At 41.8% G+C, this 27,103-nt stretch overlaps 1 protein-coding gene across 4 annotated transcripts in view; it reads left to right on the top strand.

Moving 5' to 3' along the window:
• LOC145394656 (trithorax group protein osa-like) overlaps window positions 1-27,103 on the top strand; it is a 181,879-nt gene that overhangs the window by 116,525 nt on the left and 38,251 nt on the right. For 3 of the 4 annotated variants that reach the window (XM_080268455.1, XM_080268440.1, XM_080268434.1), the window contains exons 3-6: window positions 2,548-3,441; window positions 10,476-10,732; window positions 17,334-17,387; window positions 24,611-24,799. In XM_080268455.1, coding sequence (XP_080124581.1) covers window positions 2,548-3,441; window positions 10,476-10,732; window positions 17,334-17,387; window positions 24,611-24,799 — 1,394 coding nt within the window. The remainder of the gene's footprint in view (window positions 1-2,547; window positions 3,442-10,475; window positions 10,733-17,333; window positions 17,388-24,610; window positions 24,800-27,103) is intronic. The other variant, XM_080268447.1, reaches the window with a different exon arrangement.

The raw sequence follows: 27,103 nt of genomic DNA, 5'->3' as shown, positions 1-27,103 counted from the left end.
TACAGAAATGACAATGACTAGATGGATGTGCAGTGCATCCTTGGATGCTAGGCCTTGGGGGGAATAGATTTACAATTGAAGAGTTGAAAGGAAGGCTGGGATGAGAGTGTATTGGTGTTGTGATGTGGAGGGATGGAGTGAGTTGGTTGGGGTAAGTGGAGAGGATGGAGGATGGCAGTTGGATGTGGAAAGTGGGAAGTGTGAACTGGTTAATATTTTCAATGGCCATTTTGTTGATAATCCTCTAACTTTTACGCTTTTGTACTTGTATTTCTGGTTCGTGTTCAGTGTACCCCATTTATATAGCACTGTGGGTGGAAATTGAATAATGAAATCATGATAAATGGATGATGATAGTACTGTACTGTACAGTGATCCTTGGTTCTCATGCATAATTGGCACTGCCCCTAGTACAGTATGTGAGAACAGAATTGTGAGATAACAAAAGAACTGAATGTATGGGATTTATCCCAGTTGGTACGAGGCACCCCATGTGTAAACTCAAATTTTCCCCTTTACAACCATTTAGACCCAATTAATACATACAGTGAGTCCTTGATAATGGAAACCCGAAGTACGAATTTTCGATGTTGCAAAAGCGATGAATATAGGACAAATTCCACAGTACAAAAGTATCTTTCTCAACGATACGAAAAACAATACGAAAGGAAATATGAAAAACAAAAAGGGCACTTGTTTGCGGCAAGGAAACGAACTAACCCCTCTCTGGTAAACTGTTTTTCGTGCGCTTCTCAGTTGAGTCCACGGTTTCGGGACAATTCACCGTCAGGTCGATTCCCCATCATTTATTTATATATCAGTTTATTTAGCAAGTATATTAGTTTTTGATTTATATGGGTGATAAAGGTGATGTTGGTTTATTCTTTTTATAATAAATGGAAAATATGGCATCAGATGGTTGGTATTAACGGAAAAAAATATAAATACTGTACTGTAAATTGAAATATGAATCAGGTGACCTACGATGTTTCACTTCATTGTTTAACATAAGGCAACATATGGGACACTGGCATTTATATTAATGCCTAAAAACCTCAAGTGAACAATCGACAAACAGTACTCTAAAATTATACGAATAATCTTCATGTTACGTCTACATTCTCTGCTAATCAATCACTCTTAACCGACTGCATCCAAAAATTACAATAGAAATTACTGAAGACGGCTGTAGGAGACGCCAGATTATAATTCAAAGTCAACTACAGCGAGGCAGAAGCAAGTTAATTATTGACTACGAGTGCAGATTATAAATAATATCCAAAGCCTACGCTGTTGAATGAACATAGGCCTTGATAGTTCCCCATGAAATTAGTTATTATAATATTAATCAGTTAATATTAAGTATATTTATAGAATGATGGGGAATCATCTTGGGTGCGAATTGTCCTGACAGGGAATCGTCCATATTTTGATGGCGAATTGTTCCGGAACCGAGTCCACGTCCCTCCTCGCTGCTTTGCTGTACGCGAGGATATTTTCGCAGCTCTGCACCGTTTTGTACTGTTTAGACATGCCTCCCAAGCGCCCTGCATCATCTCCAGCATCGGGGAAGCCTGCTGCAAAGAAGCAGCAGCACCATACTCCAACTCTGGAGAGGAAATTGGATATTATAAGATGCCACAAGGGGGGGCAGGGAGTCTCGGAGATTGGGCCATGCAGCTTCCACTGTTAGGATTGTGACCAAGAAAAAGGAGATGCACAAGAAAATGGCCACCTCATTCTCTACATCTACAGGTATTACTTACTTCGAAATAGGAGGGGTAGAGTTTAGGTGGGAGGTTTGAGGGGGTTCTGGATTACATCTCCCCATTTCTGTGTATATTTCAGTGGGGAGAATCGTTCCGATATACGAAATTTCGGATTACGAAATTTTTTTTTGGTCCCTATCCCTTTCTTATATTGAAGACTCACTGTACATTCTGTTGTGGTAAGTACCAGAAACACATATAGGCACGGTTTGGTTAAGAGAAAATGATCAAGAGGGCACAATAAGCAAGAGACATGTACGATGTAAAGACCTGAGGTGGGCTTTAGGTAAGGGGTTCTGAGGCTAGAGGGTGGATAGTTAGTGGTTTCCACCACCTGGGATTAACTCCTTGAGTAGGGTCTCATCTTTGAATCCGTCAAAGCCATCCAAAACCACGGATATTACACCATTATTGTTGGCAGAAACCAGCTCAGGTGTGCGACAATGATTTTTTTTTTTTTTTTTTTCCCCCCCAAAAATAGTGTGATAACAGCAGGAGTGGAGATTTTCCTGTAGCAGTGATAACAAAAGCCATCACAGCCAAGTGTATGATAACCAAGGGGTTGCTGTACTGATGATGTTGCTTTGTGTTTCAGGTCTGGGCAGCTTGGTAATAGTGATGCTAACACTGAAAATATTGTGCTTTGTTAAACATTAAGTTAAGGTGGTAGTGATGAAGCGAATGATAGTAGTAGTGATAATAGTGTGTTTTGTTTCATGTCCAGATGGTGGTGATGATGACTATTGATGATGGTACTGATGCAGCTGTGTTTTTACAGGAGGCCCTGGTAGTGTGGTGATGCCGCCACACCCTGGCAGCGGGCAGAGTGACAGTCGTCCCGGCAACATGCATGCCCCCGGCTACCCCCCCACCGCCTCCTCACACATGGCTTCGGCACCACCGCCCCCACCACACTCCTACCCGGCCAAGATGGGACACATACCCCCATCGGGGCCGCCCGGCCCATCTTACAGCCAGACTGGGTACCAGGCCAGCCACCAGTATCCCCCGGTCAGACCCCAAGGCCCCATGATGCAGCCCTATCCTCAGAACTTCCCCCCAGGGGCCCCACCCAGCTCCCAGGGTCCTCCCACCTCCATGCCTCCCGGCCACCAGTACCCCCCACGCCCCCCGCACAACAACCACGTCCCTCCCAACCAGCCATACGGGTACCCTCCTTTTGGGACGCAGGGATGGGGGACGCAGCCCCTCAACCAGGGCCCGCCGGGGCCCAGCATGACCAGCTCCATGATGCCGGGTGGCTCGGGGATGCCGGGGGGCAAGGGCAGCCCGGTCCAGATAGGCAGCCAGGTGGGGCAGTCTGGGGCGGCCAGTGTCGGGGGTCCCCGGCCGCACACGCCCCCACACACCTCACATTACATTAAGCACATCCACAAGCCCCTGGGATATATGGGGCCACAAATGTACCCCAACGGTCCGGGAATGCCGGGGATGCCCGGGATGCCCAACAGCAGTCGGGAGAGTCCCCAGAATAACATGCCACCACCCACATCCACACCCCAGCCCCTGACCCCCTCCAGTGCCCCCATGGAGGGTGGTGGGGAGCACGGCGGGGTTAACAGCACCCCTAACCCGCCCTCCATAGGACCTGATGGCACACCGTTGGTCGACGAGGCATCGCAGCAGTCCACCGTCTCAAACACCTCCGCTGGTGAGCACACACCTACACCCCTGTACTCTGCCACACTATTCCACACTCCCCCACGCCTGCCCTACACCTACACTCAACCATTCCTGCCCTACCCCTGCCTGACACTTCCCCCACACCTACCCTACACTCTCACACTTACCCTACAGTCTACACATCCATGGATCTACTGTACACTTCTTCCCCCAACCCTCCCTACAGTCTTAAAATCCCAACACTTTTCCAACACTCCCCTACACCTACCCTGCACTCCCCTACACCTACCCTGCACTCCCCTACACCTACCCTGCACTCCCCTACACCTACCCTGCACTCCCCCACACCTACCCTGCACTCCCCCACACCTACCCTGCACTCCCCCACACCTACCCTGCACTCCCCCACACCTACCCTGCACTCCCCCACGCCTACCGTACACTCCCCCACGCCTACCGTACACTCCCCCACACCTACTCTGCACTCCCGCACATCAAGTCTGCACTCTCCCACACCCCAGCTGTGCTTCGCTACACCCCTTACTACATTTTACCACATTCCTGTTCACTTTCATACACTACCACATGTGTCAGACATTGCAGATTCACATAACGTTTGCATTCACGGGCTAACTTTTACATGTTATCCCAAGGTTTATGATGTCTCATGCCTTTTATTTATTTAAAGAGAGGGATTTTGGAAAGTTTTGTGCATGTATGGTGTAGTTGGTAAGCTGGTAGGTGCTGTCAAGAGTTTTTATGATGGTAATGAAGCATGTGTAAGGGTTAATGGGCATCTAAGTGAGTGTTCACGGTCGGTGTGGGCGTGCGACAAGGTTGTGTGATGTCCCCTTGGTTGTTCAATATATATATGGATGGGGTGATGAGAAAAGTAAAAACATGAGATATGGAGAGAGGGATGGCACTTGTAATGAATGGTGATAGATGGAATATCTCAAATTTGTTGTATGCTGATGATGCAATACTGCTTGCAAGTACCGGACAAGAACTTGTTAGGCTAGTGCAGAGTTTTGCTGATGACTGTGAGCGTTGTGCCTTGAGAGTAAATGTAGAGAAGAGTAAAGTGATGGTTATTGAGAGAGAAGGTGACTCCCAATGTGATGTCACAGTGAATGGAGAGAAACTGGAATTGGTGAGAGAGTTCAAATACTTGGGTACAGTGATAGAAAAGAGAGGAAAATGTGCAAAAGTAGTTGAAAGTAGAGTGACACAAGGAAGAAAAGTGGCTGGTGCAATGAAGGCCTTGATAAGAAACAGAGGCTTGAGTGTTGCAGCTGCATGAGGCTTACATGAGGGAGTGTTAGTGCCAACTCTAATATATGGGTGTGATACTATGGTGTGGCATGAAAATGAAAAGTCAAGAGTGAGAGCAGTGGAGATGGGACTGCTGAGGAATGTATGTGGAGTACAGAGGGTGGATAGGATCCGAAATAATGTGATTCGTGAAAGGTGTGGAGTGAGGAAGTCGGTGGACACCAGAATCGAAGAGAGTGTCCTGAGATGGTATGGTCATGTGGAAAGAATGGATAACAATAGAGTGGTAAAAAAAGGTATACCTGAGCGAATTTGAAGGCGGGAGGAGGTGAGGTAGGCCAAGGAGAAGGTGGAAAGATATGGTGGATGAGTGTGTGAAGAAGAGAGGTTTGGAAGTCGGTGAGGCTAGGGAACTGACAAGAGATCGAGCTGGCTGGATGAATATTTTGAGAAGTGTGTGGTCAGGGATTTTGGCACCCCTTGTGAGCATGGCAGCATCCGGATTTACCCAATCAGATACGCTGTGTGAAGCTGCAGAATGTGGTGAATGTTTTTGGTGGAGCCAGGATTCCGGGGGCTTGAATGATGAGTGAATGGAAGTGTGGCCTATCTGGTGGAGCCAGGATTCCAGGGGCTTGAATGATGGGTGAATGGAAGTGTGGCCTATTTGGATTGGGCAAGTTTGTGCTGTCTGGACATTGTTATTCCTCACCCTGCCCTTGGGTGGGAAAGGAGGTCCGGATGATAATGATGATGATGATGATTTTTTTTTTTTTTTTTTTTTTTTTTTTTTTTTAAATAAAGGGCCAGTCATAAAGAAGTTGTAGTATTAGTTAAGTTTGAAGTTTTAGCCAACTATTTACTCTCCATCATAAGCTTAGATAACCGTTGAAAAAATAGTGATGTTGTCAGCTTAGATAAATTTGCTGTATTGTCATCTTAAATTTTGTAAAAGCTAATCTGACCTCTTTGGCCTGAGAGCATAGTTTTTTGTTTTATTTATGGTGGAGAAAGGATTTAGGAAGTGGAGAGATGGTATGAGGCACAAGAATTTAAGAGTAAATGCAGATAAAACAAAGGTGATGGTATGTAGGGTTGGTGGCAGTCCTGTCAAAGCAGAGGGAGAGTGGCCATTTGTGATTTGTCGCGAGGGTGTTGGAAGTAACTCCACCTTGTGCAGTATTTGTGATAAGAGGATGCATAAGAGATGTAGTGGTATTAGAGGTAGACAGTGAGATAATGCTGATTTCATGTGTGTGGTGTGTCGGGGAGAGCATGTGGAGCATGGCCCATTGAATTGGCCAAACTTAGGCTGTCTGGACGTTGCAACTCCTCACCCTGCCCTAGGGTGGGAAAGGGGGTCTAGATGATGATGATGATGAAAGGATTGAACTTGCTGGTGAGGCTAGAGTGTGTGGAAGAGTTTTCTTAGTTGGGAGACGTGTTATGTGCTGGAGGTGAGGCTGGAGCTAGCTCTGTGGCTAGGGTGAGGAGTGGTTGGAGGAAGTTCAGGGAGCTGTTGCCTCTCCCTGACATTGAGAGGGCTCTTCTTCCATGCTAAGAGATCTTTGTATGCAGCATGTGTTAGGGGTGTAATGCTGTATGGTAGCGAGACCTGCACAGTAAAAAAAGAATATTTGCAGGCTCAGACTTATAGAAATGACAGTCATTAGGTATTAGGTGAATGTGCAGTGCGTCCTTGAATGCAAGGCGTGGGGGGGCTAGGTTTATGATGGAGAAGTTAAGTGGTAGGATGGGACTGGAGTGTATTTGTGTTGTGATGAGGAGAGGTAGACTGAGATGGTTTGGGCAGGTAGGATGGGGGATGGCAGTTGGGTACAGAAAATGAGAAGTGTGAACGTTGGGGATAGAGTTGCAAGTGGCAGACCAAGAAAGACCTGGGATGAAGGCAAAGAGTGTGGCCTCAGGGATAAGGGACTGAATAGGAAGGCTGCTAGAGATCAAGCAGCATGGAGATCCACTATTAGGTGACCAAGGCATTATAAACTAAATGAAATGAACTGTACTTCCAGTTTTTTGATGCCGTGGAGGTACAGTTCATTAACACTTAAGAGCTACAATTTTGAAAACACTTTCTAGTTGGCCTGTAAGAGTTTGCAGCTAATAATACACATTCTTTTTTACTGATTGGTACTTTAGGTTTTCTCCACTAAATGATAAGATTATTTTCTTACTCGATGTAGCGCTGCTCTCAGGTGACTGCCCCATTCTCTCTTCCTTCCTTCTTTTGATCTGTCCTCTTCTGTCTTTTTTCCTTCATTTTCTCCTCTTCCTTATGCTTGCGGGTGACTCTACATTCCCTCTTCTGTCTTTGTTTCTTTTATTCTTTCCTCTTCCTTCTGTGTGTGGGTGACTCTACACTCAGTGACAAGCCATATGGTTTCCTGTACACCAGGAGACCATTTATTATGGTGGGTGGTAACCAAAAAACAAATTATGGCACCTGGTGGGTTAGTGGGTAATTAAGGTGCTCCAGTCAGATTGAGCTGGTGTAGGTTTATATCCAAGTGGTGGTTGGGGTTTATTGCTCATGTGATGCCACTCAGGGATGAGTGAGGCTGGTCACTCATTGTAAATGTCAGGACCAACTTGCCTAGCCCCGGGCTCCTATGCTCCTTGTGGGGCAAAAAGGATTAGTTGATGATGATGATTTTGCAGTGTAGCTTTACAAACATTATTTTAAGGTATCTTTAAATTACCATGCTATCTGTCTATCTATCTGTCTGTTGCCAGATGCCATAATCCCTTAAGGGGTGGCCATTTGATTTTGAGTTATTTGTTTTACAGGGAGGGGCACTAACCCTCCACCAACCCACTTGTTGACACAGGGGGAGCACATATGGTTTGGTTATATGGTTACCACCTAGCATTGTAAATGGTTTCTTGGCTTACAGGAAACCATTTGGCTTGTCACTGAATGTAAAGCCACCTGTAAAGGAAAGAAGAGCAATAAGAACTGACAGGAAAGATGGAAGAAAGAGAAAGAGGGGAGGGCAGGCACAGAAAATGAATGATAAAGGCTAAGGAAGGAATAGGCAGCACTACATCCAGTGAGTGGATGATGATCGCCACCACCTACCACTAACCACTAATTACCATACTGTATTAAGTGTTAATTAATATTTGTAAAGCATTCCATAAACTTTTTTAACTTGATTGCAGTGGTAAAAATTATGTTGAAATGCAATACTTAAAGATATCAGTGTCCTTTAAACAATACTTCATTTCATATTCCACTTACTTTAACGTTTAAGACTTCTTGAAGCCCCTGGGATTGGCTGAATTCTTTTTTAAACACTTATCACTTTCATCATTTAGAATAGAAAGGTTTTTATGGCCGTTTTTTTGTTAACAATCCAATTGAAAAGATTAGTAAGAGAGAGTAAGAAGAGAGTGGATGAGGAATTAGGAAGGAATTTGAGTGTAAAGTGGAGGGACTGTAAGAAAATGTTCTGGAAAGAGGTGAAGAGAGTAAGACAGGGTGGAAGTGAAGTTAGCAGGGGAGTGAAAGATAAAAATGGTAGATTACTAGTGGAGAAGGGAGAAAAAGTGAGCAGATGGAGAGAACACTTTAAGGAATTGTTGAACATACAGGATGGAAGTAATGCGAGTATAAGTGGCTGGGGAATGGCTGGGAGAAGGAGGGAGGTGAGAAGACAGGAAGAAATCAGTAGGATAGAAGTTCTGGAAGCAATGAAGAAAGTTAAACTGGGGAAAGCCCCAGGAATTGATGGATTGTGTGGTGAAATGCTGAAGCATGGGGGAGAGATAGTAGTAGAATGGTTGTGAAAGATGTGCAGATTGGCCTGGGAGGAAGGTAGAGTCCCAGAGGATTGGAAGTCAGGTATAATTATTCCATTGTACAAAGGAAAAGGGGAAAAAGAAGTGTGTGGTAATCATAGGGGCATTTGTCTTAGTATAATAGGAAAAGTGTATGGTAGGATACTTATTGACAGAGTTAGAGAAAGAACAGAGGAATTAGTTGGAGAAGAACAGGGAGGCTTTAGGAACGGAAGAGGGTATGTTGATCAGATATTCATTCTTAGATCTTTAGTGGAAAAGTTTCTAGAGAAGGGAAAGAAGGTGTATGCAGCTTTCATGGATTTGGAGAAAGCATATGACAGGGTGGATAGACAAGGATTGTGGAGAGTATTCAGAATATATGGAGTAGATGGAAAGTTGTTGAATGCTGTGAAGAGTATGTATGATGGTGCTAAGGCTGCAGTGTGTGTGGATGGTGAACTAAGTGAATTTTTCTCTTTGGAGGTTGGGTTGAAACAGGGATGTGTCATGTCTCCATGGTTGTTCAATCTGTTCATTGACGGGGTAATAAAAGAGGTACAAGGTAGGGTAGTGGATGTTAGAGTGGCCCTGGTGAGAGAGGATAGTGTTTGGAAACTCCCTGTACTGTTGTTTGCAGATGATACTGTGTTGTTGAGTGAAGACGAAGGGGAGCTGCAAGGCTTGGTGGATGAGTTTGGGAGAGTGTGTAAGAAACAGAATTTAAAGGTGAATCTAGGGAAGAGTAAAGTGATGGTCTTTGAGAGAGGTGAAGTCAGTGAATGTACAGCGAGGTTGGATGGTGAAGAATTGGAAAATGTGAGTATGTTTAAGTACTTGGGTAGTGTGATGAATAAGGATGGAGGTTTGGAGGGTGAAGTGCTTGAAAGGGTACAGCAGGGAAGAAAGGTTGCTGGTTCTTTGAAAGCAGTGTTAAGAAACAGGGAAGTGAGCATGGAAGTGAAAAAGTTACTACATGACAGTATTGTGATACCAACTCTAACGTATGGAAGTGAAGCTTGGACTTTGTTGGAAGGACACAAGTCAAGAGTGAGAGCAGTGGAAATGAGTTATTTAAGAGGAGCCTGTGGAGTCACATGGAGAGACAGGCTGACGAATGAGGATATAAAGGATTGTTGTGGTGTGGATGTGGATGTGGATGTGATAGGAAGTGTTATGAGGAACACACGGAGGTGGTTTGGTCATGTGGAGATGATGGAGGGTGAAAGACTGACGACGAGAGTGTATGTGAGTGAGGTGGAGGGGGGAAGAGGGAGAGGGAGGCCGAGGATGAGATGGAGGGATGGGGTGGAAAGGTATATGAGAGAGGGGGATGTGAGTTGGGAGCAGGGCAGTGAAATGGCGGGGGACAGGACGACGTGGAGGAGATTTGTTTGTGGCCACCCCAAACGGGATTGAGGTGTCTGGTGTCTGGCAATAGATAGATAGATAGAATCCAATTAATCCTTGAATTAGGTGGTGAATATTTTTTGTTAAGAATTTTTTTATGTTGATCCATTGGTGATGGCGACCATCATCCACTCACTTGATGTAGTGCTGCCTACTTCTTCCGTAGCCTTTATCATTCTTTTTCTGTGCCTGCCCTCCTCTCTTCCTATTTCTCCCATCTGTCCTGTCACTACTTATTGCTTTTCTTTCCGTTACAGGTGGCTTTACATTGAGTGACAAGGCAAATGGTTTCCTGTAACCCGAGAAACCATTTACAGCGCTGGGTGGTAACCATATAACCAAACCATACGTGCTCCCTATGTGTCAAGTGGGTTTGTGGAGGGTTGGTGCCCCTCCCTGTAAAACAAGTAACTCAGAGTCAAATGGCCACCCCGTACGGGATTATGGCATCTGGCAATAGATAGATAGATAGATAGTATTGAAGGTGTTGATGAGAAAATGGCTCTGAATATGTTTGTTTATTTGTGTTCTGAGACCATCCTTTCAAGCTTTATCTGACGCCATGTATTTCCACAGCCTCAGGGGAGGATCGCTCAGTCACCCCGAAGCCTCACAAGGATGGTGGCATGGGTGGGGCACCAGGGGGCCCTCTCAGTGGGCCCATGGGGGGCGGGGGACCGGGCGGCGGAGGGGGAGGCCAGCACCCCCCTTCACACCCCCCAACACCCAGCAACTCTGCCCCCTCGCCTGGAGCCGCATCCATGAACTCGCAGCAGGATGAGTTTGAGACTGTCAACTCCCCCGGCTGGCCCCGCAGCCCCAGCACGCAGACGGTAGGCCAAGGCAACACATCATGCCAGCCAGTACTTACACCCACATGTTGTATTACAGTACTAGGGGGTGCTACAGAATGGCATACTGTTTAGATCACTAGTTACACCACTGCATTTATACCAGTACTGGGGTGGCTGTGGTTGATGTGGGAAAGGTATAGGAACTCAGATTCACCAGTTACAGCCATTTAACCAGTACCAGTGTGGTGTTAAATGATGGTCTGTTTATTATTTAGGGTCCTACTTAGCAACACTCCATCTTTCTACCAATACTAGGTTGATTTTAGTTGATGTGGAGTGGGTGTAGGAATTCAGTATCAATAGTTACACCCACATGTTAATACCAGTACTAGGGTGTGTGTAACTGATGGCGTTTCATGGTAGTTAATGGTATTTCATAAGCGTTACATATCAGTACTAGGAGAATGTAACTGATGGTATCTTACAAGGTTTATAGACAATTTCGGTCACTAGTCACACCTCCCTGTTATTACCAATACTAGTGTGCTAGTAGTTCATGATGTTATATAGTATAGGTCAATGGTTTGCCGCATCCCATCTTGTTGCCAGTACTAGGTTGGTTGTAGTTCATGTGGAAGAGATACGAGAACTAAGTCAGTAGTTACACTCCATTTTTTTTTTAAACAATATCTGTACTAGGGTGGTAGGAGTTGATGGTGTTTCACAGGGACCACAGTAGATTCAATAGTTTTTATTATTATTATTATTATTATTATTATTATTATTATTATTATTATTATTTAATGTTCCCTCCAAGAAAGAAAAAAAAGATAGCAGAGAGCCAAATTCAAGGTCTGTTCATTTCGAGATGGCTGGACACACTGAGTTTAAAAGACTGGAGGTCATAGACAGTGGGTGCTTCATAGTACTGGAAGACTATAGTAACAGTATTGGAATTTTACAAGGGCAAGGAAGTCTAGTATTAGGAGAGGCATTGCTGGTATTTTACAAGGAAGACATGACCTGTATCACTAGTACTCAAAAACCAGTTGAAATTTTGTCATATTTATCAATTTGTTAAGAGGGATATAAGTTACTTTATAGTTCATGGTACTGGAAGGTAGAGAAGACATAACTTTAAAGGAAAATATCTGTTTACAGTTTCTTCAGTTAGTAAAGCTAGTCCTAGTCATTGAGAAGTGGCCATGGTTAGATTAGATTTACAGGAGTAGGCACTCGCACAAAGGTAAACAATTTCTATAGTAGGTAATGATTACACAATAGAGATACGCAATATACATACAGAGCTGGGTGGAAAGTGTCAGGGAAAGTGAAGGAACTATCTGTGCTGCTTTTACTCTGACTTGGCCCAGATTTTCGTCCTTTTGCAACTTATTTTTTCCCCATGGGATCTGCGGCAGAAATAGACTACCATAGTTGTAAATACTTTCCACAGCACTTCTGTGTGACTGTCATCATATTCTAGTGTTAATTTATTGTCATAATGCAACAATCAAGAAGGATAGATGGCAGTTTTAGGCCAAGGTGGAGTAAAAATGGTACAGGGAGAGCTAGGTGTGACAGGTAGTTGTAGTGTAAATTATAAACAAGGATATAGCTCGTTCCTGGATAGCTAGAGTATGCAAAGGTAGTGGAGGTCTGTGCAGGGAAAGGCATAAATTTAGTTCGTAACAACTGGTCTAGTAATTTCCCCCCCCCCCCTTTTTTTTTTTTTTTTTTTTTTTTTTTTTTTTTTTTATAACTGTAGTAGAAATATCAGTCAGAAAGTTAACGGAGATATTTTGATGGAAGAATAAATACATGTAATGCAGATAATCTTACAGAAAAAGAAGTTTTGAAATCGTTAAGCTAGGTATATTTCAAAAGGTATTCCATAATCACAGGCAGTAAATTTCAGAAGCTGTAGAAATATATATACTATTATTATTATTATTATTATTATTATTATTATTACTGTATTATTATATTTTCTGACAAGTAGGGTTGTATAATCTTATAAACTAGACAGGCCTTTCATACACAGATCATATTTTGTGGGATATTATTGTCATAACATCAGAGAGGATCATTTGAAACAGCTAACCAATTCAGTGCCGAGTTTGACCACAGCGCTGGGAGTATATGCTTCTAATACGGGTGTCGCGTTTGGCTGGCTATTAATGTTTTGGGCCCAGGGATGGTGGTGTGTGTGTGTAAATACAGGTTCAATTGCTTGTATAAAGGCTTGTAAATATCGAGGTTTTTTTTGCCTTTGGGTTTGGTATAATATGAAAAATTAGCTGCCATTTTTTTTTTTTTTTTTTTTTTTTTTTTTTTTACCCGTTGGCCTTTCAATTTTTATTTAAATGTAGGATAGGGTTATGTATAGGTGTGTCATCATTTATAGCAATACACAGATTTTATTACTGAATTTTCTTTGTTTTTCGGTGTGAATTCCAGTTTGTATTCATATGAACATTTTTAAAAAGGGTTTGAATTATGTCTTTCAGGCCTCAGGGCCCTACACCTCACAAGGGGTAATACAGGACAGGCTTTTAATGCTTCTCATAACATCTAAATCTTCTAAAATAGAGGTAAACATTTATATCATCAGAATGCCAAGACACAGGAGACTGGTAGGCCATTCTGAGGGTGATTGAAATTTGATCCTCCATCAGTAGACAGCCCACCAATAAAGCCCGTTATTTTTCAGCTCATTATTCAGTACACCACTAAAGTTCATTATTTTTCAGATCATTATTCAGTACACCATTAATGTTCAGTATTTTGTAGCTCATATATATTTTGGATTAGATTTGTACACATTATTTGAGTGATTGCAGAATGTGGTGTATTTTTGTTTGGTGAAGTTGGTTTTTGGTTGTCTCTCCTTGATACACAGTTGGTTATGTGGCAGCCTTATGTCAGGGTTTTAATTATAAGAAAAGAAGAGTAGTTTCTGCATTCTAGCAATTTCTTAGAAGTGTTTTGGTATATAGGTGATCAACAATAAGCTGAGAAAAGGTGCCAGATGGATTTCAGGTTCCCCTCCTTCATAAATTACTCTCCATGTGTTAGGCTTCCAGTGTTCCATTGCTGTATAGGTGATCCTGAAAAGTTATATGTGAATGGGTGGTTTTCTATGACATCTGAAAACCAGTCATGGAATCCAACAAACTTTCCCCCCCTCCCCAGTTTTTTGCAACTTTCATTTTTTCTGTGTACGGAATTCACTCATTCACGAATCACGACTCACTTGCATGTCAGCCTCCAACACTGAGAGATCTGTAGATGTATTGAAGAAGCACCACAGTAGACATAAGCCGGAGCTGAGACGTCTGATTGATAAATAAATAAATAAATGCACTCACGACTCCTTCAGGAATGACCCGCATTCTGTTAAGTGTCTGGACGGCCCAGGATGCAGGAAAAATCTTGAGAGTATTTCCTTCTGATTGGATTTTTTTTTAATACAAATATTCAGTAAACTTCTTAATATCTACTAATAAAGTCAAAGCCTGTACCAACAAGTGGAAAACACAAATAATGCAGTATTAATCCCCCCCCCTGTAAATGATACTGTAGCCTTCAAAATTTTCCTAGCCTACCAAATCAAAATAAATTAACACTAAGCATGTGTCTCAGATATGAAGAACAATACCATATGATATTTGAACACTCACACAAGAGGGTCAGACATCTTGTTTATATTACCCATGTGGTATTGGCAAAGAGGTGATAATTAATTCTCTTCCCAGATATGAATAATGATGAAACGAATAATGTAGATATGGACGTTGGGAATTTGACTTGTGCAAAAAAAGAGTGAGCTCTAAGCAGTGCACCCTCTTCTCATGGTCCATCATTGTTGGAGGGGGCTGGGGACAAAGAAAGAAAGAGAATCCTATATATGAAGGAAATTAGTCTTGAAATTTTTGTGCCTGTGGCTGGGAACCTTCACGTGGTGTGTGTGTTTTGGTATCTTGCTGTCAAAGTGGATGAAGAGCTAAGTTTGTAATATTTTGTAACTTCAACGCACTTCCTAATATTTCTTGTGCATTTCATCAGTTCAAGGAATTTGCTGATATTTCAGTTTTGGCATCAGAGGAGTAGATGAGGACATGACAGTAGTTTGAAGTTAAAAAAAAAAATTTCCATAGAATGAGTGAGTTCCCTTGTATGTATATATGTCATGGTAACTTTTTCCCCTTTTGAAAGATTCCCACAGAGGCTCTTCACCCATGGAATTTGTATCCACACTGTAGTTTTTGTTTTTCTTGTATTTATTACTGCACCATCACTCACCCTCTTTTTTTATATATGCTCTCCCTGTTTGGTGTTGCAGCGGAAACATCAGACTGGGCTCGTCACTAAAGTACGAGAAAATGGGGTTGGGGTGAACTGAAACAAGTCATTTGAAGGCTGACAAATTCTGTTAGGAAGGGATTTATGTAATATTTGGAAAAAGTCACTATAAAACCTGAAAATTCTGTTAGGAAGGGACTTGTATATGGTTATTAACTAGTTGAAAAAATTGAAAGACATAAAGGGAGCTAATTATTAAAGGATGTAGGGAAGGTATAGAGAAGTAGACAGCCAAATTGTCACTAGAAAGTTGATGCAAAACAATAAATGTCCATGACGCCTTAAACACATAACTGGGGACGAGGATTCCTTTATAATGTACCACTTAATGCTCATGTGTGTGATAAGAGATACTGAAGCCCCTTAAAAATGAGCAAGTAGTTGATACAGATAGAATAGTGTGGTGGTTGATACAAAGTGAAACATCTAGTGGTTGATGAACAGTGAACTAGCTCTTAGCATTTAGAGATTCATCATTCACAGTGATTCTCATTGCCATACAACTCCTGTTTGATGATGAGGCATGGTAGTAAATTGTAGCTTGCTGATTAATTTAGTCCTGTATTGGAGTAGTTTATGGAGTGAGATGGTAGAAGTGGCTTCCTTTTCAGTTTCCCGGCCCCCATGCCATTTCAGAACTAAGATATAGACGGTAAAGCAGTAATAACCAGTCACATATTTTCCGTCTTTGAGATGCACGAGTCAAGGCTGCCTTAGTCCAAAGCATACAAGATGGGTCTCTTCAATAATACAGTACAAACTCTCAAATCTGAAGTGTTGGGTTCAAAAGGCCGTATGGAAAATAGAATGTTTTGGAAAGTGGAATGGTATTGTTAAATATGATAAAATAATGTAATAAGTACCCAAGAGCACATTAACAGTATATAAAGTGAAGTATTTTGCAGTAATAGTCTTTCATGTACTTCAACATATGGCTGTTAAAGAACTGTCTTCAGACATGCATTGATTGTGTGAGGATGTGATATCAACACCCTCTACAGCATGAAACTTAGACACTCATCTTAAATGTCAGGACCAACTTGCCTAGTCCTGGGTTCCTACGCTCCATATGGGGCAACATTGGATTGGATGATGGGTGGATGGATGGAAGTTTTTGGAAATCAGACATTTGGATCGGGAAGTTTGTACTGTAATTATAAGCAGGAGAGTAAGTCGGTCACATTCTAAAATATTCTGGGCTGTGAAATTTAGCTCAAGGCTTGCACATCTCGAAGAAGGGTAGTATGAGTTTGGCTGTTAATTGTTTTACAGAATTATCAAGCAGCAAAACTATTAACTGATAAAAATTGTGTTTGTTGAGCAGTTACAAAGGCAGGGAGGTGGTGAGGATGCCCCCAGTCTTCATATAGAAATTTGGTTTATTATACCAAGAAGAAATTGCTCTCAAGATTGATAAAGTTAGATAATTGAAGAAAAAAAGTGGGATAATTAATAAAAATGTGAGGTAATTGATGGAAAAAATAGATAATTGATAAAAATAAAAGAGATACCCTTTACTAGAGGTTAGAAATGATTTAGCTGAACTTGTTTTAATATGAGGGATAGTTTGTCTAAAAAGATTATTCCTTTTAATTTTCTTAACTCATTGAACCTGGAGAAATCTTTTTAAATTTTACATTCTTGCTGTCTGTTAATTCTTTTTATTCATTTTAGGATAGACTTTTGGAACTGGAGGGGTTAGGTACAGCTTAAAAAAAAATAATAATAAAAAAAAATAAAGCACCAGTTTGGGAGTCCTTTTCTAAATTGAATAAAATGGTCAAGTAGTAGCAAGAGTGATTTAAAGCAGATTTCACCCAGTTTTGTAGAAGTAAAGGTTATTGGCATTTAAATTTAATGGAGTACAGGTTATTGGCATTTAAATCCAGAGTTAAAGGGTATTGACATTTAAATTCAAAGGAGTAAAGGTTATTGGTATTTAAATTCAAAAGGTTACAGGTTATTGACATATAAAGCCAAAGGAATAAAGGTTATTGACATTTAAATTCAAGGAGTTGAAGGTTATTGACATTTAAATTCAAAGTATTACAGGTTATTGACATGTAAATTCAAAAGATTATAAGTTATTGACATTTAAGTCAAGGTTAAAGGGTATTGACATTTAAATTTAAAAGGGCTACAGGTTATTTACATTTAAATTCAAAGGGTAAAATCTACTGGGCATGTACTAAGGATCGGGACATTGTTTTACTCTTAACCCCACCCATTTAGCGTGAGGGCAATTCTCAACGTTGCAAATGTGCCGTTTTTTCAGGTATATGCTAACAGTCAGCCAACCCAACCCCCAGACATCTACAGACCATCCAAGGTTAATATCCACCCAAGGCCACTCTTTTAGCATTTTTTTTTTAATTTTACCTTGCCTAACTGTTGCAAGCTTTGATTTTTGACCCTCCCTCCCTCTTGATACAAACCTTCCCTCCCTCCCTGTAGCCAGCTTTGATTTTGACCCTCCCTCCCTCCATCCCTCCCTCCATCCCTCCCTGTCCTGACGCAAGGCTTGATTTTCAGTCTCCCTTCCTCCCGCCCTCCCTGTTGTGAGCTTCATTTTTTATCCTCCCTCCCTTCCTCCCCATTGCAAGCCTTGATCTTAACCCTCCCTCCCTCCATTCCCTGTTACAAGCTGTGATTTTCACTATCCCTCCACCCAGTTGCAAACTTTCCCTCCCTGCCTCCCTGTTGCAAGCCTTGATTTTCACCCTCCCTTCCCTCACTTCCAACATTCCTGTTGCAAGCCCTCATTTCCACCCTCCCTGCCTCCCTCCCTCCCTGTTGCAAACCTTGATTTTGACTCTTCCCCCCCTCCCTCCCTCCATCCCTCCCTCCCATCATGCTCCTCACTAGCTTAACCCCTTCACACTATAATGTCTCTGTCAGTTGCAAGAATGAAATTTAAATGCATTTGCCATATTGAATTGTTTAAGGAGAATTTTTATAACCACTGGAACATAAACGGTCTCTGCTAATCATAATACAATCGTGTAGCAGAAGAAGAAAAATTATTAAAGACGTCATTACACTGAAGTGGTTATGAGTGGTTGTTTTAGACAGTCACCTGGCACTAATGAAGAGTCAGTATGGTATTGAAGGAGTTAACTCTTGCTGAAGGTTTGTCTCTTTTGCTCCTTCCTCTCAGCCCTCCTTCACCCCTCTGCACCCCAAGCTACTGGACACTTCATGGCACTCGACACCCTCCCTCTTCAGTCGTTACCAGCCCCTTCTCCTCCCTCCCTCGGTCCCCCAAGCCACCTCACTTGCCCCCCGCCCAAGCCACCTCCCTTGCCCCCCTCCCCCCCAAGCCACCTCCCTCCATTTTTATTCATAGCTTCACCAGTCTCAGAGCCTTCCTAGCAGATCATCCATACCAGTTTACTTATATATTTCCAATATGTTGGAATAGTAGAAACTCTCAAATCCACAATTCTTGGTTCCAGAGGCATTATGGGAAGTGGAATATTTTGAAAAGTGGGACCATATTGACATCTAAGAGGAAAACTGTTTAATATATTGTCTGGAATAGTAAAAAGTAAACAATGAAGTACCATGCATTAGTAATTCATCATCTACACATTATTAATTCATTATCTGCTCATACAGGTTTACCAAAGATATGCATTAATTTTGAAAAAAGGTTTTTGGAAATTGGATGTTTGGATTTGGGAGTTTGTACTGTATTTTCTTGTATGTTATTTATACAACCTTAGTACAGTATATTCAAAGACGTAAATAACGTACATGAAAGTAATAACGTAGTTGGGAAGGTAAATGGCTAAGGAAGAGATGGTGGGAATCCTTCTGACCTGGTGAGACTGGCCCTCCACTCTCCCGCTTCACATAACCCACTCTACCTTCGCTGCTGTTCATTAGAGTACTAGATATATTATTTTTTTTTTACACTCAGATTAATTAGAGGTAAGATGCTGTTCGGTAAATTGAAGATTAGGCTCTACATTAACCCCTTCAACCCAAGGAGGTGCTGTTTATTATATTCTTACTGTGGGTGCTTGAGAGGGAGGCCTGCATGTGGTGGCACTGATATGACTTGGCGGTGGTGCTGCCTGGTCATACATTTGTCCCTCAGTACCTTTACTAACCGCAGAAAGGAGGATGGTGGACTGCAGGTTTCAGCCTGGAGTCCATCGGGTTCTTATTCAGTTGAACCTGGGGTTACAGCTACTACTACAGTGTCTTGATGATTTTACTCAGCTTCAGAGAGACTTCTCAAATTGGAGAGGTTTAAAATAGCTTTCATCAATCTTTTCAGTTGCAGAATCTTCTCCGAAGCTGAATAAAATCATGTAATAACAACAAGAATATAATGACAATCACCACTGGGGCTGCAAGAGGTTAATTTGTGTCCAGGGACTAAGAAATGCTTACTCTGATATGAGAAATTATGTATATTCTGTACTACTTTCAAAATCCTTAGACTAGAGGGGGCAGAGGTAGTGACTGCTTTGGTTAGAACTGCTAGGCATGTGTTATTCTCCACCTGCCAAGTTTTCCAGCACTTTTTCCTTACTAGTTTATACCTGCTTGTAATATGTTCTCCTTATTGTCATTTACGTGAACTGGGTCAATTTTACAGTGACGTAGATAAAACAGAGGAGAATTTTAGGATGTACAGGTAATCTTCATTTTAAGTCAGGGGTCTACCAGATTTTAAAATATTGTATTGTACAGCAAAGCCCCTTTACAGTGGACTAATTGGAGGGAACGGTGTCCATAATAACAGCTCTCCATCACTTAGCTAATTTGTAATAGAGTAACAGGATTTTGCAGCTCACCTGTATACCAGTTAACTTTATTTACAAGGTTTACACAGTGTTTTAGTCAATCACCAATAAAAGAAGGGATAACTAAACAAACAGGGCCAAGGTTCTGGGCCTGTGTTTGGTGCCATTTGGGGTCTGCATAATCAGTTTGGAAATGTTTGTCTCACTGAACTTGTCAGCTTAATTATGAGTCTGCCTTAGAGGGGTTATATTGTATTGCAAATTTTTTCCATACAGCCATCATTGTTAATTTGCAAGGTTCCATTAATTTCTGGTAGTGAACCAGTTGTATGGAGAAAGTTGAGAAATTCTGAAGTATTGGTAGTCATGAGGTTTTTAAATATTGTTACATGACCCACTGAAAATGAAGATTGCCTGTGATATGCAAAGTAAATGACTAAGGAAGAGGGACTGGTAAGCTTGCTGTGATGTGGAGAATATGAATCGTAGAGGGATGGCACGATGCATCCGAGAGGTGTTGGCTTGCGTAGGAGGAGCGCATGTAGAGCAAGAGCATGGCGGCTGTAGATTGTAGCTGCAGGCTGATGGTTAACCTCTTCTGTATGATTACCCACTTTACATTTCATCTTTGCTACAGCCAGATAGGTTTATTCCACTAAGGAGAACCCCTGAGTGATGAAGGGGTTACTGGAGGCTCAACCTAACACATCTAGTTGGAAAAAACTCCTTGAAGCTGAATAATATCCAGGTAGTGAGAAGAAATTACAGAGTCATGAGATTTTTTTTTTCCCCTCCACTTTATTCTTGTTACCTCCAAACGGATTTATGCAGGGTTAGAACGATCATTTGGCCTGAAGAGGTTAATGAAATTGATAACCAACTCCTTCAGTTTGAAAAGTGTACCCAAACTTGAATGAAATTATATGAGATTAGCATAAATAAACTGAACAGTACATTATCGTAGTGATGTGGTTAACTGAGCCCTATATTATAATAATGTGCTGTGTTTTTTAGTTTATTTTTGCTATTTAATTCATTTATCCAGGGAGAGACTTTTTCAACACAAGGTGTTAGTTATAGCCTCATTTCAGTGAAAGAAGCCATATCACAGTTGAATAAAAATCTTCTGGAGGTAAAAAAAGAAAAGTGTAGTTACTAAAGATGACATGATAATGAAGAGGTTGCCAGATGCTCTCACTCATTTCCTTGCTTCATTATTATCCCAGGTCATTGCTTCACATGGGTGTGCTTTGAAGCTCTCTTCAAATTTGCAGCTGTTCTGTGAAGGACAAAGTGTCAGCAGAATACACAAGGTGCTAGTTTTTCTTACTATATGTTATTTCACCATTAAGTTCTTAGTGAATTGGTATTTATTTTTTAATTAAAATTGTTCATGATTCATCATGAAGTTACTTAGAACACATATATAATGTTTGTTTACATACAACCTTTGGTTGTAAGTCAGAGGTAAATGTATGATGATGATGATTATCATTGTAACTCAGTTTTCCACTGGTAAATAGGCAATAGGGTATAGAAATGTTTATTTTTGTAGCACACATTGGAGTCTGTAAGTGAGAAATACTTGTACCTTTGTTGTTTTAACAAACTGCATATATTAACGGTACATGAAGAAATTATAACCATATAAACTGGTATAAAGATACAACAGAAGAGGGTCCAAGTTAGACCAAAACTGTCGTCTTCACTATAAATTGACTCGAGTTTGTAGGTCCTTCCATTTCAACAACAACTGATAGAATGCAGTTGGTAGTGGTAGAATTCGCAACCCATTAATTGTACCAGTGTGAAGATGGAACTTGGGATTTTAATGTAGGCAGGAGTTGAGTGTGAGGATGGAGTCTAAGGCACCAGGTCAGTAGTGAACAACTGCAACGTGTAGGGTAACGAATGAGCTTGTCTAGTTGTTTCGAACACAGCTGCTTCTGTAGTTACAACCTCTTAGTATGCTGCTTCAAACCCCCGCCACAAAGCATAGTGATCCCCATAAGTATTTTGTCGTATGCCACTGATCTTGTTTTATGAATATTGGCATCTTTAAGATTTATGGGAAGCTTATTGTTGTGTAGTCCTATAAAACTGACAGAATTGAATAAGGGGAAATTTCTCATTTTTATGCTTTGTGATGAGATGACATTGGAATTTGTTGATCTTAGCAACAGAGGTATGTTATAAAAAGTTTTCTGGAGTGACAGAAATGAATGCCCTACCTGTAGAGAGCCATCCATTGGGGCACTGTGACTTTTTGGACAGTACTGTAGCTTGGGGGTCACTATTGTTAAGCCCACACTCTCCACTTCTGTCACCTCTGTTACACGTTTTCCAGGGTGACAGAAGTGATTCCTGTAACCGTAGAGACTTAGTCACTGGGGCATTTGACCTGGACATAACTATTGTGGGAATCACTAATGTTGGTTTGTATAGTGACCCCCACACTCTTCGCTTCTGTCACCTCCGGTCTGGACAACGCTTGGCCTGTCTTGAACTGTGCTGCCCAGGCTTCGTAGTGTAGCCTTAACATGAGTCTTGCTTAGAATTTAGTCCTAATTTTCTGGAATGCAACTCATATCGGGTTCATTTGCTGTTTCTTTGAGCCATTCAGTGTTCAGTTTTGAGGGAATATTTTTTACCTCAGTCCATCAGGGTGTAATGGTTTCAGCAGTAGCGTGTGATGTGTTTTTGTAGATTTGTGCTGTAACGTATGTACTCGTAGAGACATTTACATGCTTGGTAATACACTTTATTTATTTTTTTTTTTTCTGTCCCCACAGCTAGTAATTACCTTTTGATAATGATAGAAGTTGGACAGACTATATTCATAATACAGTACCCCTTTTTAAACCATTGAAATAATTATGTTCAGTGTGCCATTGAAGTTTTTTTTCAGTAGGTGTTCCATGCAGCTGCTAAATTACAGTATCCAGTATTACTAATTTGATATAGATGAAAAATATTGATGCTGATTCTGTTTTTATTATTATTATTTATTTATTTAACGTATAAATTGAATCCCACGTACATACTTGCGATGTGGCCAGACCTGCTGACAAGAAGTTCTGTTCGTTTATTTTTCTTCTTACTGAATGGCAACTCTAGCAGTCTGGCTTCCACACACCCATTCTTCTCATTTTATTTTTTTGCCATTTGCTTCTGAGATGTGCTAACCAGTCGTAGTGATGCTCCTTTAATGCCTTTCTTCCTTTTCAGCTCCTATAGTGCTTTTACCTTAACTTGGCCCAAATTGTCCTTTTGTAATTGATTTCATGTCGCTCAGTAAGATGGTGCTGTGATTCTATGTATTTTGCAGTCCACTGTTTTGTGACTGACATCATATTCTAATGCTACTCACTTGCTGCAAGTTAGTATTCAAGAAGGAGAGATTGACAGTTTTAGGCCAGGTTAAAGTAAAAAGAGTTTAGACCAATATTAGTCCTGTAGAGAGGAACACAAACTCATGGCCATTCTCACAGACTGATGCATTCTGTTGTTTGGGCTATGAAAGACTTTTAGCTGACTTCCTGTCAATTTTATTATCACAAGGCTCCCTTTATTATGTTTTTTGCATATTACACCTTTAGCATCATGGTGTTAATGGTGGTGAAAAGGGGTGTCTTCTTATGGTGGCACTGACATAACTGGTTGGCACTGCTGCCTGGTTATACAAACATCCCTCAACTCCCTCCTTCGGGTCCTCCTCATGCCCCTGGTGGAAGGGTAGTGGACTGCAGGAAGAGGGTAACTTCAACCTGCAGTCCACTGGGTTGACATTCAAATGAGCCTGGGGTTACAACTACTATTACTGCTGTGTGTTTGATTTGACCTGCATCACTATCAAACATATACAGTAGATAACATAAAAGTTGTTTTCTAGGAGTAATATGCAAAGTAAGGAGGGAGAACTGCTGCAAAGTTTCCTGTGAGAGAGGAAATAGCTCTTTATTGCCCTTTTGATTGTATTCATTTTATCAAGACAATATGGATCCAGTAAACAACCAATAAAGAAGTGAGATTTGTTTTAGTAATGTGTTTATTTTATTGAATAGTTATTACATACATCTTTTGCAATGCATTTTAAGCATTTGATAGTACAGTTGACAGGATACCAAATTTGTTTTTTAATGCTATGGTTGACTGGACACCAAAATTTAGCTCTTTCATATGTTCATGGCCTGCAACCCAAGTACAACAGTCTGTGTATGTGACCATTACTCTTTTACTTCATTTTCTTACATAAGGATGAAGATAATTTCCTTCCCTGGCCAATACTCTAGCCTCTCGCTTTCTTCGGCTCTACCTCATCTCTGCCATTGGAGTATTTAGTCATATATTGAACCTGGTAGTGGTAAAATCCCAGAGATGTTGTGTATATATTTAACTTTGTCATTAACACACACTTTGGTTAGTCTTCTGAAGCCGTATGCCAGGTGCAGGCTAGTACACAGGCCATCTTTCCATTGGTTGTCATCCCAGTCCTACTCATTTGAAAATCTTCATCTTTGGCCTTAGAATAATTTAACACTTGAAATTATTACCTTATAACAAAGACAGCGCTGTAGAACTTTTATTCAACATTTAACTTTGCTGTCTTATTCAGCATATTGTACAGTAATTAGGGATGATTTCTCTATGAATTTAAATTCTGTGGTAAAAATTCTGCATCTCTCTTTGCAGAACAGACAAAATAACTGTCTTAGCCGTGTCTGCCAACATGGCCGCTCCTCAACTAACCCAGCATATCTCTCTCTCTCTCTCTCCCTTGCCACCATTCCCACAGCCGGGTGAGAATTTAGCACGGCTGTACGAGATGTCCGACACCCCCGAGCGGCGTGCCTGGCTGGACAAACTGCTGGCCTTTATGGACGAAAACAAGACCCCCATCACAGCCTGCCCCACCATCAGCAAGAACCCACTTGACCTGTACGCCCTCTACCTCCACGTCAGGGAGCGCGGTGGCTTTGTGGAGGTGGGTTGGTTATAACACCACACTCTCACATGAGTGGTAGGTGGTGGTGGTGGCGGCCATCACCCACTCACTTGATGTACTGAAATATTGCCAGCTTCTTCCTTAGGTGACCTTACACTGATTGACGAGACTAATGGTTTCCTGTAACCCAGGAAGCCGTTTACAGTGCTGGACAGTAGCCATGTAACCAAATACTGTAGTGGGGTGATGTGGAGCCTACTATGCTACCCCTGTTAACTGGGTGGAGAGGCACAATGCAGCATCCATCCAGGAACCAAACCTCCACACACTTCCAAAGGAAACCAATTCACTGTATGGGATGACCATGCAGGGGCAATTCTTACATGCAGTTGATGGGTCTACTCAGCCAGGGAGACTGGGGTTACTATGCTACCACTGCAACTGCTACAGCTACTATTCACCATCCATAAAATTATTATAGTCAGATCATTCCAGACACCACACCACACCATACCACACCACATACTAACATACCCAACATCATCCTGGGTGGTGATTTCAATGCCAAGTCGTCGGCCTGGCATTTCAACAACCCTGACACAGGCAGAGGGCTGGTACTACAATCCCAGACGATCATCTTTTCATACTAAACAGTCTAGACCAACATACCTGTATCCCACACCAAGCCCTCTTCCTCCCATCATCTTCAGACATCACCTGCTCCCCAAACCTCGCCCCCACTACATCATGGAGAGTAGTCAAAACCCTAGGTTCTGATCACCTCCCAGTCATCATCACTACCAAAACCAGAATCACCCCAGCTGGCCACAAACACACATACCCTAATTATAAGAGAGCCAACTGGGAGGCCTTTGTAACTGAAACAGAACAACATCTCGAAACACTAAACAGTACACCCATCACAAACATCAACACCGCTGTGCACACTTTCAATACAATTATACAAAACGCAAACAAAAGACACATCTCTAGAGGCAACAGAAAGAGACACAACCCCAACTTCACACCAGAAATTCAAGGCCTCATCAGACAACGGGACACACTGCAACACTCCCCAACACCCCATACACAAGACACCATACAACAAATACAAGAACTCAACACTGAGATAAACAATAAAATATCAGAACAGCAAACACTAAACCGGAAAAATTACCTCCAAACACTTGACCACAAAACAGACATCAGCAAACTCTACAAAACACTAAACAGCATCACACTTTCCAACAGCAACACCACACAATCACACACTGCCATCACAACAACAGACACCATACCCTCAAACAAACAACAAACAGACACTCTCATCAATCACTTTTCACAAGTCGGCCATCTAAACCCCCATCCCGAAGACCGACGTATCATCCGACGTAAGAGACAGTTCCCCACAGACCCAGACTACGCACCTTTCACATACAACCAGACGAAGCACATCATTAACAACCACAAGCACTCATCTGCCTGTGGACCAGACAGCATGAGCAACATTCACCTTAAACACCTAGGACCACAAGGCATACAAGCACTCACCAACATAACAAACTACAGCTACTCACACAACATAATACCCAACATCTGGAAGCATGGCAACATCATCACTATCCCTAAACCCAACAAAGACCCCATGTTACCCTCCTCACATCGCCCCATCACACTCATCTGCACCCCCTCTAAAGTCACTGAACGACTGGTACTACAACTAGTCACACCTCACATTCCCCTAGCCCAGTCACAACATGGCTTTAGGCCACTACACTCCACAAACACCCTTCTTACAGACCTTACACAGAGAGTTTTCGATGGCATGAATTCAGCTAGGCCACCACACAGAACACTCCTAATCACAGTAGACATTAGCAAAGCTTTTGATGGCATCCCCCGCCACAACCTCACAAACAAAATACTCAACAAAAACATGCACAATAACACAAAAAGATGGCTGGCACACTACTTAGCAGGCAGATGTGCACACGTAACATTTGCAGATCAGTCTTCTAACATCAGAAACTTCACAAACGGCGTCTCCCAAGGATCTGTTTTGTCCCCTACACTCTTTAACCTATACATGCACGATGTACCCACACCCCACACACCACAGATACACATAGCATCCTATGCAGATGATATAACACTTACATGTATGCACCAAAACGCAAACACAGCTGCACACATCATTCAACCTTACCTCAACACATTACACGAATGGTTCACCACAAACAGGCTCAAAATAGCCTCAGCCAAATCTACAGTGACTCTTCTCACAAACTGGACAGCAGAACACAGTCACATCCCACACCTCACCATAAACAACACTCCCCTACC

The sequence above is a fragment of the Coenobita brevimanus genome, chromosome 4 (assembly GCF_032717465.1).
Source record: "Coenobita brevimanus isolate Jiangsu-jjx chromosome 4, ASM3271746v2, whole genome shotgun sequence".
NCBI classification, from domain to species: Eukaryota; Metazoa; Arthropoda; class Malacostraca; order Decapoda; family Coenobitidae; genus Coenobita; species Coenobita brevimanus.
Note: the sequence above shows the minus strand (reverse complement) of the source record. Positions and strands in the feature narration are given on the sequence as shown.